Source organism: Podarcis raffonei, chromosome Z (genome assembly GCF_027172205.1).
Source record: "Podarcis raffonei isolate rPodRaf1 chromosome Z, rPodRaf1.pri, whole genome shotgun sequence".
NCBI classification, from domain to species: domain Eukaryota; kingdom Metazoa; phylum Chordata; class Lepidosauria; order Squamata; family Lacertidae; genus Podarcis; species Podarcis raffonei.
The window spans coordinates 33,890,031-33,904,463 of NC_070621.1; the positions used below are offsets into that span (position 1 = coordinate 33,890,031).

The 14,433-nt window shown below is 46.9% G+C and overlaps 1 protein-coding gene across 4 annotated transcripts in view; it reads left to right on the forward strand.

The window, feature by feature from the left end:
* Positions 1-13,659, forward strand: part of SYTL4 (synaptotagmin like 4) — a 37,748-nt gene extending 24,089 nt beyond the window's left edge. For all 4 annotated transcript variants that reach the window (XM_053373433.1, XM_053373434.1, XM_053373436.1 and 1 more), the window contains exons 5-17: positions 246-360; positions 1,799-1,909; positions 3,701-3,806; positions 4,205-4,295; positions 4,563-4,666; positions 6,109-6,195; positions 7,303-7,481; positions 8,621-8,723; positions 8,832-8,993; positions 9,670-9,775; positions 10,043-10,142; positions 10,680-10,888; positions 13,222-13,659. In XM_053373433.1, coding sequence (XP_053229408.1) covers positions 246-360; positions 1,799-1,909; positions 3,701-3,806; positions 4,205-4,295; positions 4,563-4,666; positions 6,109-6,195; positions 7,303-7,481; positions 8,621-8,723; positions 8,832-8,993; positions 9,670-9,775; positions 10,043-10,142; positions 10,680-10,888; positions 13,222-13,364 — 1,616 coding nt within the window. In that variant the 3' untranslated portion in view covers positions 13,365-13,659. The remainder of the gene's footprint in view (positions 1-245; positions 361-1,798; positions 1,910-3,700; positions 3,807-4,204; positions 4,296-4,562; positions 4,667-6,108; positions 6,196-7,302; positions 7,482-8,620; positions 8,724-8,831; positions 8,994-9,669; positions 9,776-10,042; positions 10,143-10,679; positions 10,889-13,221) is intronic.
* Positions 13,660-14,433: the final 774 nt, after the last annotated feature.

The window sequence follows — 14,433 nt, forward strand, 5'->3', positions numbered from 1 at the left end:
GTCGTTCTCGACTGGACTTAACTGTCAGGGGTCCTTTACCTTTACCGTTACCTTATATAAATGTTAACTATTGAATGAACCTACCTCTCAAGGTTGTTAGCTGGGTGGAAGATGCATCCTGTGTACAACCTTGAGTTCCTTGTGGGGGAAAGGTGAGGTGGAAATGTCATGAATAAATGGGGACTGCTCCCAGTATGTGTGCATTGACCCTAAAAGGTTTGTTATTTTTATCCCTTCTCTTTTAGCTAACAAAAGGGAGACAGCAGGGCAAGCTCTTCTGCAGAAGGCCCAGCTCACCGATACCAAAGGTTCCTCCAAGGCAGCACCAAAGAGTCCTCAGCAGCAACGCAAAGATCCCAGGTGACTCTCTCTCTCTCCCACCCACCCCTTCTTGCTCCACCATGCTGGGGCTGTTGCAGCAACGGGAGTCTGTTTCATTCCTCTCACTAGCAGCAGTCAATATCAAAGCACATGAAGGGAAAATATCAGCATACTTACATTCCTTCAAGTATGCAGGAAGTGTATATGCCAGAGGTTTTCAACCTATTTGGTTCACAGCTCCCTTGGCCAACTACATTCTTTCTGCAGCACCCTTGCGGGGCTCAGGAGCCCAGTTATATTACCCCTTGCCGAAAGAACCAGCAGCCCCTCACCACTTTTCGAACACCCTCCCTTGTTGAGTGTTCACTCAGCCTCCTCCCCTTTCCTTGGGAGACCTCCGAGCAGCCACTGCTGCCACCCATGGTCTCTCAGCTGCCCAGCCTGCCCCCAAAGAGAGGTGCTTCCTCACACTGCCCCACAGGGACCTGGGAAGCAGCCCTTGGCCAGCCCCAGAGGCACCATTCACCTGGGGAGTTTGTAGCCAGGGCTGCTGCAACAAACAGCCAATCAAGCCTTTGGGAGGCAGAGATGCGGGAGGGCATCAAAGGAAGGGAAGGAAGGAAAGAGGGACAGAGGCCAGTGTTGCTACAGCACATTGGTTGAAAAGCACTGGCCTATGCATTTTGGGACGCGGGTGGCACTGTGGGTTAAACCACAGAGCCTAGGCCTTGCCGATTAGAAGGTCGGTGGTTCGAATCTCCACGACGGGGTGAGCTCCCGTTGCTTGGTCCCTGCTCCTGCCAACCTAGCAGTTCGAAAGCATGTCAAAGTGCAAGTAGATAAATAGGTACTGCTCCGGCGGGAAGGTAAACGGTGTTTCCGTACGCTGCTCTGGTTCGCCAGAAGCGGCTTAGTCATGCTGGCCACATGACCTGGAAGCTGTACGCCGGCTCCCTCAGCCAATAAAACGAGATGAGTGCCGCAACCCCAGAGTCGGCCACGACTGGACCTAATGGTCAGGGGTCCCTTTACCTTTACCTATGCATTTTGCATTTGCATGCAGGCAGTTTTCAGGATGCAATTGCATTTTAAGAACGGAGGCTTAGAATAGCTGTAAGAAGGAAAGGTCTGCCGTTCAGCTGTGCATTGATGAAATATGCCGCACATTTCATGGAAAATAGCCTTGTGTATGATGAGTGTGTTGTATGTCTCCTCCTCCCCCACCTATTACTGGAACAGAGACCCCCAACAGCTTTTCTACTGAGATAATAGAGTTCTTCTTGCGCAATGTTCTCCACATCTGGTGTAGACAGTGATGAGCTGGGTAGATCAATGATTTGACTTTGTGTGAGACAGCTTCCTGTGTCTTTGTGTTCTCTGCTGCCTGATCCTTTGAACTAGAGATGCCAGGGATTGAACTTGGGCCCTTCCACCAAGCCCCTTATTACCGTTCACCTGTCTAGACTGTTTCTTCCAGCTTGACCCCTGATCACTTGGAGCTCCGAGATGCAAGGAGTGACACAGAATCCACTGAGAACATGAGTCTGGATGGCTTCCGCACTGTCTCTTCTACAGCTCCTGGCCCCAGGTTTGAAAAGACCAGTTCCGATTCCTATAAGGTGTATATCCCAATCTGTAAGGGAATCTGTGGCTCTCCAGAAGTTGCTGAACCACAACCCTAATAATTTCTGACCATTGACTATGCTGGTTGGAACTGATGGGAGCTGGAAGTCCAAAAACAATGCTCTCTAAAACTAGTTATTTTCTCCAGCCAGTTGATTCTTACTAATATCCAAAAACACCACTTTTCAGAATGAGCAATTATTTTTATGCCAGCGGTTTGTGACATGATGCAATTCACTTGCTTTCTGTAGTGTCTTTTGAATGTTTGAAAAGAATCATACGGTGATGGAATCCAGAGGTACCATAGGACAATTCCTGCGCTGTTTGAGCAGTGCTTTCCACCACAGTTAATTTCTTTGCTGAGATAGAGGGTGTACACAGCCTGCCTTTTATGTGCCCTTCAGCTTTTTATCACCTGGTTTGCTTGTAGCAAGCTAAACGTAGAGAGATCCATATCAACTTCATGTAAATCTCCTGCAATATGACTTGCTATGATAACCTATGAATGTCACTTCTATTTAGTGAACTACTGGATGGCCTAGATAATGGAGGTTGCATTGTGCTTTTTCCCTATCTGGTTGGATAGCCACCTGTCATGTTCTAGTTGAGATTCCTGAATTGCAGGGGGTTGGACTAGATGACCCTCGGGGTCCCTTCCAACTCTAAGATGCTATGAACTTCTGGTGTGAGAGAGCCACAACTTGCCCATCCTTGTTTTAGAATGTGCTGCTTTAGAATCACAGGAGCATTCTAGGCTGTTAAATCTGTTGAGCTTAACTGGGGGAAGAGAGAAGAGGAATGGATGAGGTTTGATTAGAGGGAGAGAAAAGGGAGGTAAGTTGGGGGACATAAAAGCCCTTTTCAGACTTTCCTCCCTAACCCTTTCATATACCGAATGCCTGGGGTGAAGATGGCTTGCTGGGGGTCAGGATATTGCCTGCAGAACCTGTGCCTCTGCTTTTGGGGTGGTCCTCAGTGAACTCATGCTGGGAAATAACTTCATGCATGGTGCAGAGAAAGAAAGCAGAGTTTTATTTTCTGCCTCCGGTCATACTACAAATCAAGCATTGACCAGCCTCCTTTCCCATCCTGACCAGCCTTCTAGATATTGTTGGACTACAACTCCCATCAATTCCTGATCTTAGGTGGGGCTGATGAGAGCAGGAGTCCAGAAACATCTGGGGGGGGGGTACAGGTGGGGGAAGGCTGAAACAGACAAAAGGAAAGATCTATTGACCCAATGCAATTTATGGAATTCGTTGCTGCACAACATGTGGCAGTTGGCTAAGGCTTTAAAAGGGGATCGCCTAAATTCATGCAGGTTTACAGCTGTTGCTAAATGGAAGGGTTAGTGGTTTTTCTTCTTCTGTGCCTCAGCTGATCCCATTCTCAGTGTGACTGCAGAAATTTCCAGGCAGACATACAGTTCCATTTCCAATCCTCGCATATAAGCTTCCTGCTTTTCCTCCCACAAATGTTCCAGGAATTTCTTATTGGTTCTGCTTTGGCTGGGCTATAGAGCAAGAGCACCCTTCAGATAGCAGTTGTGTGATAACATCGAGGAATCAGAGCAGAGCTACTAATAAAGCAGAACAATGTGCAGATCACTAATTCACTATTATTGCGTTGATGATGCATTGCAGAAAACAACTGCAGAAAACAAGTCTGGCGGGTACCCTGTTCAGAGAGATGAATGTCCTTGGTCTGCTCTAGGAAAGATGTTCTTATGATCTCCCTGCTTTTTGTTTCTTTGCAGCCCTCAACAAGAGAGGACAAAAGCTATCAGCCCTTCAGGGTCCAATGCATCCAGCCTGACGCTCCCCAGCCGCTTCAGAGAGGCTCTCCCCTCCGATTCAGATGGTGTAGGTTTGCACTGCTGCTTTGCATGTGGCTTGCTGATACAACAGGTTTCTTTGCACGTATTTGGGCACTTTCGTATGGCGGCAGGTTTCTTGCAGGACTTTCCCTTCCCAGGGCACCCCAACGTTTTTCATGGGCGTATGCACATTGGTCCTTGTTGGTTGTATCGATTGGCAGAGTGTAGTATTGGGTGGGCTATTGTAACTCATCTGCACATCTAAAGCTGCTGGACTCAAAAGTACCAAAAACAGCCTTTGGCGCTCGTCCTAAAGCTTGGGCTGGCCAAATGCTTTTGGGAATCAGATTTCCTTACTCTTTCTACCTGCAGTCCAGTGTGTGGAATGGTGGTTGTGTGAGGGTCTTGTTTATGTTTTTGTGATGTTGGCGTATTCGTTCCTAGGATGCTCGTTTGGGGATCCAAGGTGCAGCTTCAGCTGATGAGAATGAAACCTTGTTCAAGAAGAATCCCAGGAGAGTTCAGAGGCCTTCAGGTAAAAGACCCTTAGATGCAATGTTATGCTGGCCAGGGTGGTGCAGTGGTTAAGATGCTGTATTTAAACCGGAGATATTCAAGTTCAGATCCTAACTCGGCCATGAACTTTATTCAAAGGAAGTTTGGACAAGCACCTGTTTGGGACAATCCTCTTGGATTGGGGTGGTGGATAAAGGGTTAGGTTTGGGTAGTGGTTCTGTGACATCTTGGCTCTGGGATGCTGAAAAGGGTAGCTCTCTCTTCTCCTGACCTATTTCTGTCACAGAATACACAAAGTCAGTGATTGACCTGCGACCAGAGGAGCCTGTTCTTGAAAGTGGGCCTCTAGGAGACAGAAGCAAATCAGTCCCAGGCCTCAACGTTGAAATGGTGAGTCTCCTAAGGGAGCCTTTTTTAGCCTGAGGCCCACATTCCCTTCAGGGGAGCCAGGTGTCAGTGGTAGGTAGGCCCAGAAGCAAAAGTGGGTAGAGCAAAAAAATGTTAATTTTACCTTTATACAGTAGGCTAATTCACCAGAGATCCCCAGAGGACATTGAACGTTTTTAAGATGGCACGCCTATGGCAGAGCCATGCAGATTTGCCTCCTCCTGTAGGAGAAGCCCCCCCACTGCCCCCCAGACTGGCTGTACCTGTAGTGCTCACAGGTGATGCTGGTTTAGTGCTCTTAAAGCCAGAACCTGAGATTTTGGTTTTTCCCCCCCTTGGGCATCAGCTCCCATTCCTTCCCTCACGCTTCTGACACTGTTTAGGTAGGAAGGGGGAGGTTTTCCTCCACCTTAAAGGGTGGGGTTTCTTTTCTTCCCCTTACTGGTGATTCACCTTGTCTCCTGCCTTTTTTTAGGCATTTCAGAGATTCAGGTTACAATTGTACCTCATGTTATGTCCGCTTCATGTTACATTCTTTCAGGTTACGTCCCACAGTGACCCGGAAGTACCGGAAAGGGTTACTTCCAGGTTTTTGCTGCCCGTGCATGTGCAGACACGCAAAATGACGTCATGGGCATGTGCAGAAGTGGCGAATTGCAACCCGTGCGTGCACAGGTGCGCCGCTGTGGGTTACGCTCTTTTCATGTTGTGAACGGGCCTCCGGAACGGATCCCGTTTGCAACCAGAGGTACCACTGTACTGAGGATTCTGCTGGAGTGCAGGAAGACCTCCAAACAATTCACTCCACTGAAGCGGTGTGGCTTGAGGAGAGGGGGTGTGGCTTGAGATTTCCCACACCAATGTTACGGAAGGTTGTTCCAGAGTCAAATACTGAGAAGTGCTCTCTACGTCCTGGGGATATTTGATGTAGGGGTAGTATTAGTGGACTTCCTTGAAACTAAAATATATATATATAATTATGGGACATAAAGGGGGAGGTGGTTCCTTAAGCAGGACCAGCCTAGTCATAGAGGCAACCTTCACAACCACCTGGGATGCTGAACTTCCAAGAGCTCCTGCTGTGGCTATGTCAGTATTTTGGTGAAGGAACCTCTGTCTTTGGTTTTGGAGGTGGTGCATAGATGCAGCTTAGCAGCTCATTTGACTGGATGGTGTGTCATTTCATATGACCCAGTCAAGAGAGCCTTTTGACCTCCAATAGCCACCTGGAGGCATAGGCACAGCTGTAAAAAGAAGTGATGGTATGCAAAATAAAGATGCACTCCATAGTTCATAATAAAACAAGACACTGGAGGAGGGCAGTGATGAGCTGGGGGACTTTTGAACTTGTCAGGGGCTGCAGACTGAGCCAGCAGTCTTCCGTTTGGGAAGTTCTGCTGGTGTTGTTTAGGATGAAGCCCAGCTGTGTGTGTTTTCTTCTCTAGGAAGAGGAAGAGGAGGACATAGACAGCCTGGTAGAGATTCACCGGAGGAGGACAGCCAGATGCAGCATGCGTAGCGGTACATCCTCGGTGGGTCCCGGTACCAATGCCTGTTGCCCAGGACTCTTTTGAAGAAGGGTGGGGAACCTGTGGGACTCCAGCTCCCATCAGCCCCCAGGCAGCATGACCAATGGTCAAGGCTGATGGGAATTGTAGTCCCAAGAGGGTGACATAGTTTCTCCATACTTGGTTTACAGAGCATAATGTTCCTTCTTCTGCATTCCTATCAAGCCGAAGATATTTATTTATTACATTCTATTTGCAAAAAAAAGTCTAAAACATCAGCATTACAAGGTGGCGGGGAATAGATCGTGGTGGTGAACAGCACAAAACCAACAGTAGAATTTCATTCATGAAGCAAATGCATCGTAACTCAGTGGGTCAGCTTAATATGTCACAGGAAAACTGCCTGATGCTGAGTCTGACCACTGGTCTATCTTGCTCAGTGTTGTCTACTACGCTGACTGGCAGAAGCTCTCCAGGGTTTCAGACAGATGTTCCCAATCCTACCTGGAGATGCATGCAAAGCAGATGCCCTACCACTGAGCTACAGCTCTTCCCCCGTTAGCGCAGCTGGATTAAGATGGGTGATCTCCAGGGTAGGGGGGCTTCTTTGCCTCTGTTGCTGTCAGATGGGACAGTCACTCTTCCTATCCATGCAGGAAGTGGTGGAATTCAGTGATGGGATTGAAACTAAAAACGAAAGCTGTGGTGGGACCTTAAGGATGAACAGATTTTTAAAACAGCATAAACTTTCAAGGATCAGAGGCCTTTTCACCTCCTGAAAAATTATGCTGTGCCAAATTATTATTGTTGTTCTTATTATTTATATACCATGCTTCATCACAAGATCTAAGGATGGATCATGGGATAAAAACGCAAGGTAAAAACATAAGCAAATAATTAAAACAATACCCCCCCCCCAATCTTTTAACTGCCCTGTTGTTTTGCTACAACAGACTGAACGCTGCCCCCACTTTTTGGATGGAAATGTAGGTTGAACATTTCGGTTAAAAACCTTTCGGAGTTGGTTCCAGTAGCTGGTCTGCACGTGCAGCAGAATCTCATGGTTGAATCTGGGCCAGGAAGGCAGAATTCAGTGGATGGTAAATGATGCTTCTTCTTTTCTTTTCTCAGAGCACTTTGGGAAGCATGGTCAGCATCTACAGCGAGGCAGGCGACTTTGGCAATGTCTGTGTTACGGGAGAAATTGCCTTTTCCCTGAGCTATGAGCAGAAGGTGCAGACTCTCTTCATCCACGTGAAGGAGTGTCGCCAGCTGGCCTATGCTGACGAGGCCAAGAAGCGCTCCAGCCCGTGAGTGTCCATCGTCTTGTGCTGGATGTGTGGGGAGGAGGGACATTGGACTCTCCTGCTTGTGTGGGTGAGCTTACACCTAGCATTAGGACAGAAATAAGTGGTTTGGTTTCCAACCCATAGCAACAAATTAAGTGGGTCAGTTTAGACATGGTACAGATTAGTAGCTGAGGAAGCTTGACTATAGTTTAGAAGTGTAATTGCAGCATCAGTTGCTCTCCCTCCTAGAGACAGGAGGTAGAAAGCAAAAGCAGACGACCAGTTGTAAACCATGTGTTTCCTAGATTTATTTGAAAGCTCAGCTATGGGCTAGGTTTGGTTCTAAACTAGGGTGAATGCAAACCACGTATGTGGTTTTGTGATGCCTGAAATTGAGTTCTGTTGTGTTCACGTGTACTTTTTCATTTGTTGTATAATTTTTAATTTAAGAGGGAACAAAAACAGGTGTAAAAACACTTTGAATGAACGAACATACATTTTAATCACTCTTTTAGCATGGTTAAAGGTGGGCTGCTTTGGCGACAAAATTGCAGTGCTGTGCTTCCAAGACAGAACAGTTATGCGAGAGGAAGTGGGTATAGCACCCTCAAATGCATTTTTTGATAAAGGCACTGTATTATATTTTAAAAGATGCCAATTTGCATTTATGGATTTATCACTTTTTTTTATCCTGCCATTCCTCCAAGGACAGCTAACAGTGTTCTCTCCTCCTTCTCCAGCCCTTGCCCCATTTTTAGCAAAATAGTTTACGCTGAGATGGTGAGTGATTCAAGGCCACCTGGTGGTTTTCATGACTGAGGCTGCAGAGGTTTTATCTCTGGTTTCCCCAGTTTTAGCCCAGAGTAATCACGAGGAGAGCTGCAATCTGTAGTTGAAGTGTTTCACACACCAGTGCGAACCATCTAAAAATGTGGGGTTTTGGGGGGTGGGGGTGGCCCTCAGCAAATAGTTGTTTTTTGTAAGGACTCACTGTGTGGATACATCCCGCCTCTTAGCACACCAATGCAATTGCACGACCACTTTATCCAAAGCTGCCTGCTTCGCCAGTCTCATCACCATTAAACAGAGGTGTGTGGGACCATGGAAGGAAAGGGAGATAACTGGGCAACGTGTAAACCTACATGTTTTGTCTTTCGCAGGTATGTGAAGACATACCTCCTCCCAGACAAATCCCGCTCAGGGAAGCGGAAAACCACCATCAAACGGAACACCGTCAACCCACTGTACAACGAGCTGCTCAAGGTGTCTGAGAGTTGTGGGCAAGGGGCTAGCCAGGCTTGTGTAGGTTGTGGTCCTCTGTGGAAGCTATCCTTGCTAAATACGCACCCTCTCTTTTTCATTTTCTTGCAGTATGAGATCAGCAAGGCCCTCCTGCTGACGAGGACCTTGCAGTTCTCTGTCTGGCACCACGACCGTTTTGGCCGGAACACTTTCTTGGGAGAGGTGGAGGTCCCGATGGACACCTGGAACTTTGAGAGCCCGTTGGAGGAGTGCCTCCCCCTGCATGGCAAGGTTTGCCCCACCCCACTGCTTGCTTCCCTGGTCCCCCTGTCATGTAGCTTCAGCTGAAACAGGTTTCTTGGGAGTTCCAGGAAGTCTTGCTAAACTCGGTTCTCAAGCTTCTAATTGCCTCTGTGTTCAGCTGCTGTTTTGGTTTAAATAACAAACAGGGAATCTTCCTTGCCTCCCGTTTTGTTGTAATTCCAGTTGCAGGTGAAGATCTCTCCCATTTTTGCACATTTTCAATCATTTTAATTGCTTCTTTTCTCAATATTTTAATTCTTTGAAGCTACAGAAGAATTTTTTTGGCTCAGGGATTGTTCTATAATGTTCTTGGTTCGATTACTTTTTAAAATATGTTTTGTTTGTTCTCTTTGCAAGCTGTCCTGGGAATGCCAATTTTGACACTGAAAGGGTGGAGGCATTATGTATTCTTTGAGCCACTCCTCCCTGCCTATATATATATATGTATATGTATCCTCTAATTCATTTTCCTTCACAGCCACTTTAGAAAACCCTCCACCCCATCTGTAGAACCTGCCGCAGAATAGCCCCCTCCTCCATATCTTACACAGAGCCATCTCAGTGTCATCTCCTTGCATCAGTAAATCCTGCAGGAATCTGATTGGTTGTACAACCCTTTTATTAATGATGTGCTAATATTTATCATTGCCCATTCCTGTCCTAGAATGCTGCAGACTCATCTGCTTCTCCTCAATACAAAGGCGAATTGGTGGTTTCTTTGAAGTTCATTCCACCTGCTAAGCATGCCAATGCAGGAAACGGAAGAAAAGGTGAAGATTCAGTGTAACACAACCAGTTTTCCCTCTGAATGCAACAGAAACCATACATGTGGCAGCTGTCTGGTTTTCCTCTTTATTCGTATCCAAACCTTTCCCCAACTCCATAAGGTCTAGAAACTTGACTTAAATTCTGATAACAATCGGCTTTTCCTGTTCTGTGTGGTTGGTAGGGTGGCTTTCATACCACCCTGGTTAGAGGAAGCTTTGGGACTGGGGAACTCCTGCCGTTCATTCTCATCACAGGGGTCTCTTTGTTAGGCAAAAAGGAAGACGGCGGTGAACTTCAGGTCTGGATCAAAGAGGCCAAGAACTTGACAGCAGCCAAATCTGGAGGGACATCTGACAGCTTTGTCAAGGGGTGAGCAAATGGGAGCTTGCTAAAACTGTGTGATGGGTGGAAAGGAGGCTGGAGACTGAGGGTTTACAGTTAATTGTTGCCCTGCCCAGGTACCACAGGGGTTGTGTGTGCATCTGATTATAGAAATAATTATTTTGCATTTCATATAATATAATAAATAATTATAAATAATTATTTTGCACAGCAATATGAAACAAGTGTGCTTGGCTCTGGGTAGCAATTGATTTGGGGCTGTGCAAATCCTTCTGAGTTTTAAAAGGGGTTGGATCTGAGTCTTCTAGAAGAGAAGCACTTTGACTTTGAACTATGCATACGGCACATAGTTCTGCGTTTACAGGTCACAGGAAAAGCGCTCACAGGGTGCCCTCTTGTGGCTGCTGAGAATTATCTCCGCAGCTTCTTAAGCACAAGAAATTTGCAGAGAGATCTTCAAAAGATGCTGAGTCCCCCCCCCCCCCAAGCTACCAATTTCTGCAAGTCCTGGTTGCAGGAGCCTCTTTAATAAGAGAGAGGCATTTTCCCCTTCCTGATCCACAGGTATTTGCTCCCTCTGAGGAACAAGGCCACTAAAAGGAAGACACCAGTCGTGAAGAAGAGCCTGAACCCCCACTACAACCACACCTTGGTCTACAACAACATCAGTCCTGAAGAGCTGCCGCACATCTGCCTGGAGCTTACTGTGTGGGACCGAGAGCCGCTTTCCAGCAATGATTTCTTGGGAGGAGTCCGACTCGGAGTTGGGAATGGTGAGGAATCTTCTTACGGCATGCATATATGTTTGTGTGCATGCTCATGAGTGCACCTGTCCCATCAATGGAGATTATCTTTTTTAGATGGATTATTCCTCCCACTTGCTCAAAAAATGGGACCGTGCCAATCACTGCAGACAGTTAAGCTTCCACTTAAGCTAGAGGCACTCCTGAACCCTAGCTCCCAGCTCATCTAGCCTCCTTCGCAGCAGTAGGATTCTTCTAGGGCAGAGTTGCCCAAATTTGGGACTCCAGCTGCTGTTGTTTTTAACCACAACTCCCATCATCCCTAGCTAGCAGGGTCAGTGGTCAGGGACGATGGGAACTGTAGTCCAAAAACAGCTGGAGGGCCAAGTTTGGGAAACCCTGTTCTAGGGGAAAGACCATAGTTTGGTGGTCGGCACACTGCTTTGCATGCAGAAGGTCCCAGGTACCATCCCTGACATCTCCTTTATTAAAGGGTTGGGAAAGGTTCCCTGCCTGAATGCCTGGAGAGCGTTCTTTATTTCAAATGGTATTGCCTTCTGTTCTGTGTACAGGGGAAAGGGTCACTGAAATAAAGTTGTGGAGCCTGGAGGCTGTGGAATTTAAATATCCACCACTGTGCAGTTTTGATTCCTGGATGAAATACCACCACCTGCCTTGCATATAGAAGATCCCAGTTTCAGTCCCCGGACTCTCCTGATAGGGCTAGGAATGTCCCCTGCCTGAAACCCTGGAGAAACGCTGCAAGGCAATATGTCTGAGCTAGATGGACCCGATGGGCTGACTCCACATAAGGCAGCTTCCTGCATTCCTAAGTTCTTGCTCCTTCATTCCCCTTTATAAGGTGCAGTCTTTTCACCCATTGCTTTCCATCCATGGCTCCAGTCAGTTTTACGTTAGCTGACGGGCTGCTTTTCCACAGTAAACTCAACACCTGAATCTGATCCCAATAAAGCATTTAACTTAATTATCAAAAATGCATAACGTATGCTTGTTACAGAACACTTCAACCCAAGTCAGACAAAATAAACACTTCAGTAAATGTAGCATCCACTAAACATTACAATAAAATAACCTAAATCTCGATACATAACAAGCAGAGAGCTAAATTCGAAGTTGATGGGCCAAAAAGTAGATATGAGAAAATAAATATGCACAACTAGTACTTGTCTTGCTGCCCTCCCAAGGGACCACAGCAGGGTACGGGTGGGTCTTCATAGCGGGCTCCCTCATTTCTGGCCATTTCTCTTTCTCTCTACAGACACCCACAGCCTCCATTTAAAGCACTCTTACACAATTTTGAACAGTCATAGCTCCCCACCCCCCAATGAATCCTGGCAACTGTAGTTTGTTAATGGTGCTGGCTTTGCAGAGCTACAGTTCCCAGCACCCTTAACAAGTACAGATCCCAGGACCCTCTATGACTGTTAGAAATGTTATAAGATGGCTTTAAGTGGTGTGGATATGACGCAATCTCTATTGTTTTACTGTGAAAATTTGTATTGAAACAGAGTTGAAAAACACGCAACCAAAGGGAAGAATGCCACATGGAATTAAAACAAGAGGGCCCACAGTTTATCTGAGGACAGCTCCATTAAGCAAAATCCAGTTCTTTGTGAGGGAGTGTTACTTGAGTAGACGACATTTGGGGATGGAGGTGTGACACATGGTGATTTTAGCCTTTTCAGTGCTGAAGACAGAACACAGCTGGGCACTCAAATAAAACATCAGGTTTAGCAACGCCTTCACAGATTTTGTAGCTCATGCTGGCTTAGTGAACTCCTGGTGCATGGCTTATACCCATGTTAGGTATTACACATGTTCATTCTTGTGGGTTAAAAAAAAATGTAAACATTACACAGATATGATATACCTGTCCTGTGACTTTTTTGGCGGGGAGGGGGGAATAAGTAACAGGAATAGCACCTGCTTTGCATTCAGAAAGCCCTGGGTTCAGTCCCTGGCATCTCCAGCTAAAATTAATTTGGTAGCAGGCGAAAGGTGAGGAAAGACCATTGCCTGAGTGCCTGGAGAGCTGCTGCCTGCCAGAGTAGACAATACAAGTCTAGATGGGCAGGGCCTGATCTGCAACGAGAAACATGGTCTTGGGACTCCCATTATTCCCAGCCAGCATAGCCAGTGGGGGCAGGGTTGATGGGAGCTGTAGCCTGGACAGTACCAGGACGGCCACAGGTTCCCCCCACTCCTGCTCTGTGACTTTGCTAGGGATACTTGGATAACCAAATCAGTTCCCTCAGTTGGCCAGGATGGTGAAAATGGACCTTGGCTATTTTGTGCACTCGGCTGACCTCGCCTTTTTTTCTTTCAACTACTTGTCTCTTCAGGGATGAGCAATGGCCAACTGGTGGACTGGATGGATTCTACCGGAGAGGAGATTAGTCTGTGGCAGAAGATGCGCAAGTACCCCGGATCGTGGGCAGAGGGAACCCTTCCCCTTCGCCCCACCATGGCCAGGGCAAGACCATAACTTTGTTCCAGCTGGCTTTTGAGAAGGGGCACAGGAGGCAAATGATGGCCAGGTTCACTGCACTAGAGAGTTTATGGGGTGCAGCAGCAAGACTTCCTGGTTTCGTACCACGTGCAGCAATAGAACTAACTTTTTGAAATGGCCCATGAAGCTGGCTTGTTCTGGAGGAAAGTTCTTGGCAGTCTGTTCCAAGGATCTTTTGTCTTACGACCAACTTTATTGGGATTGTTTTCTGTGCAGACCCTTGTGGGGGGGGGGGCGGGGTGTCCTGCCAAAGTGCCTTTTAAAAATGCCTTATTTTCTTTATCCCTCAAACTCCCTTTCCTATTTTTCTTTTTTTCCTGAAGCCTTCTGCAACATACTGTATCTCTGCATCCTGTTCTTGATTTTAAATGTTAACACCTTCTGTTCTGTTCTGTGCACAGCAGAAAGGGTCACTGAAATAAAGTTTGGGTGTATGAAGCTGTAAGCTGTAAAATTTAAATATCTACTTTTTATTCCTGTATTAGAAGGAGATGAAGACATGGTGCTCAATAATATGGACAGAAAGGATGGGGAGGAGGAGATGCAGTTCAAGTAATGACCAGCCTGCTGTTCCATTGTTTGGTGACTCTGGCTTTCCCCCACTCAGTGATGAGGGTATGGCAGCATGGTGAAATGCATATTTGGGGAAGAGGCGTAACTTGATGGCAGAGCATCTGCCTTACAAACAGAAGGTCCCATGTTCAGTCCCAGCATCTCCAGGTAAAGTTGTGAGATACATACTCCGTATCTAAGAACCTAGAGAGCTGCTGCCAGACAGTGTGGACCAGGCATGGCCAAACTTGGTCCTCCAGCTGTTTAGGGACTACAACTCCCATCATCCCTAGCTAACAGGACCGGTGGTCAGGGATGATGGGAATTGTAGTCCCAAAACAGCTGGAGGGCCAAGTTTGGCCATGCCTGGTGTAGACAAATGCTGGGTTAGATGGACCGTGACTAAGTATAAGGCAGCTTCCTACATTCCTGTAACGCTTAGCCAAAGTCTGTTTTACTTGTAGTGTCTACCGATTAGCTCTAGGCCTTCATT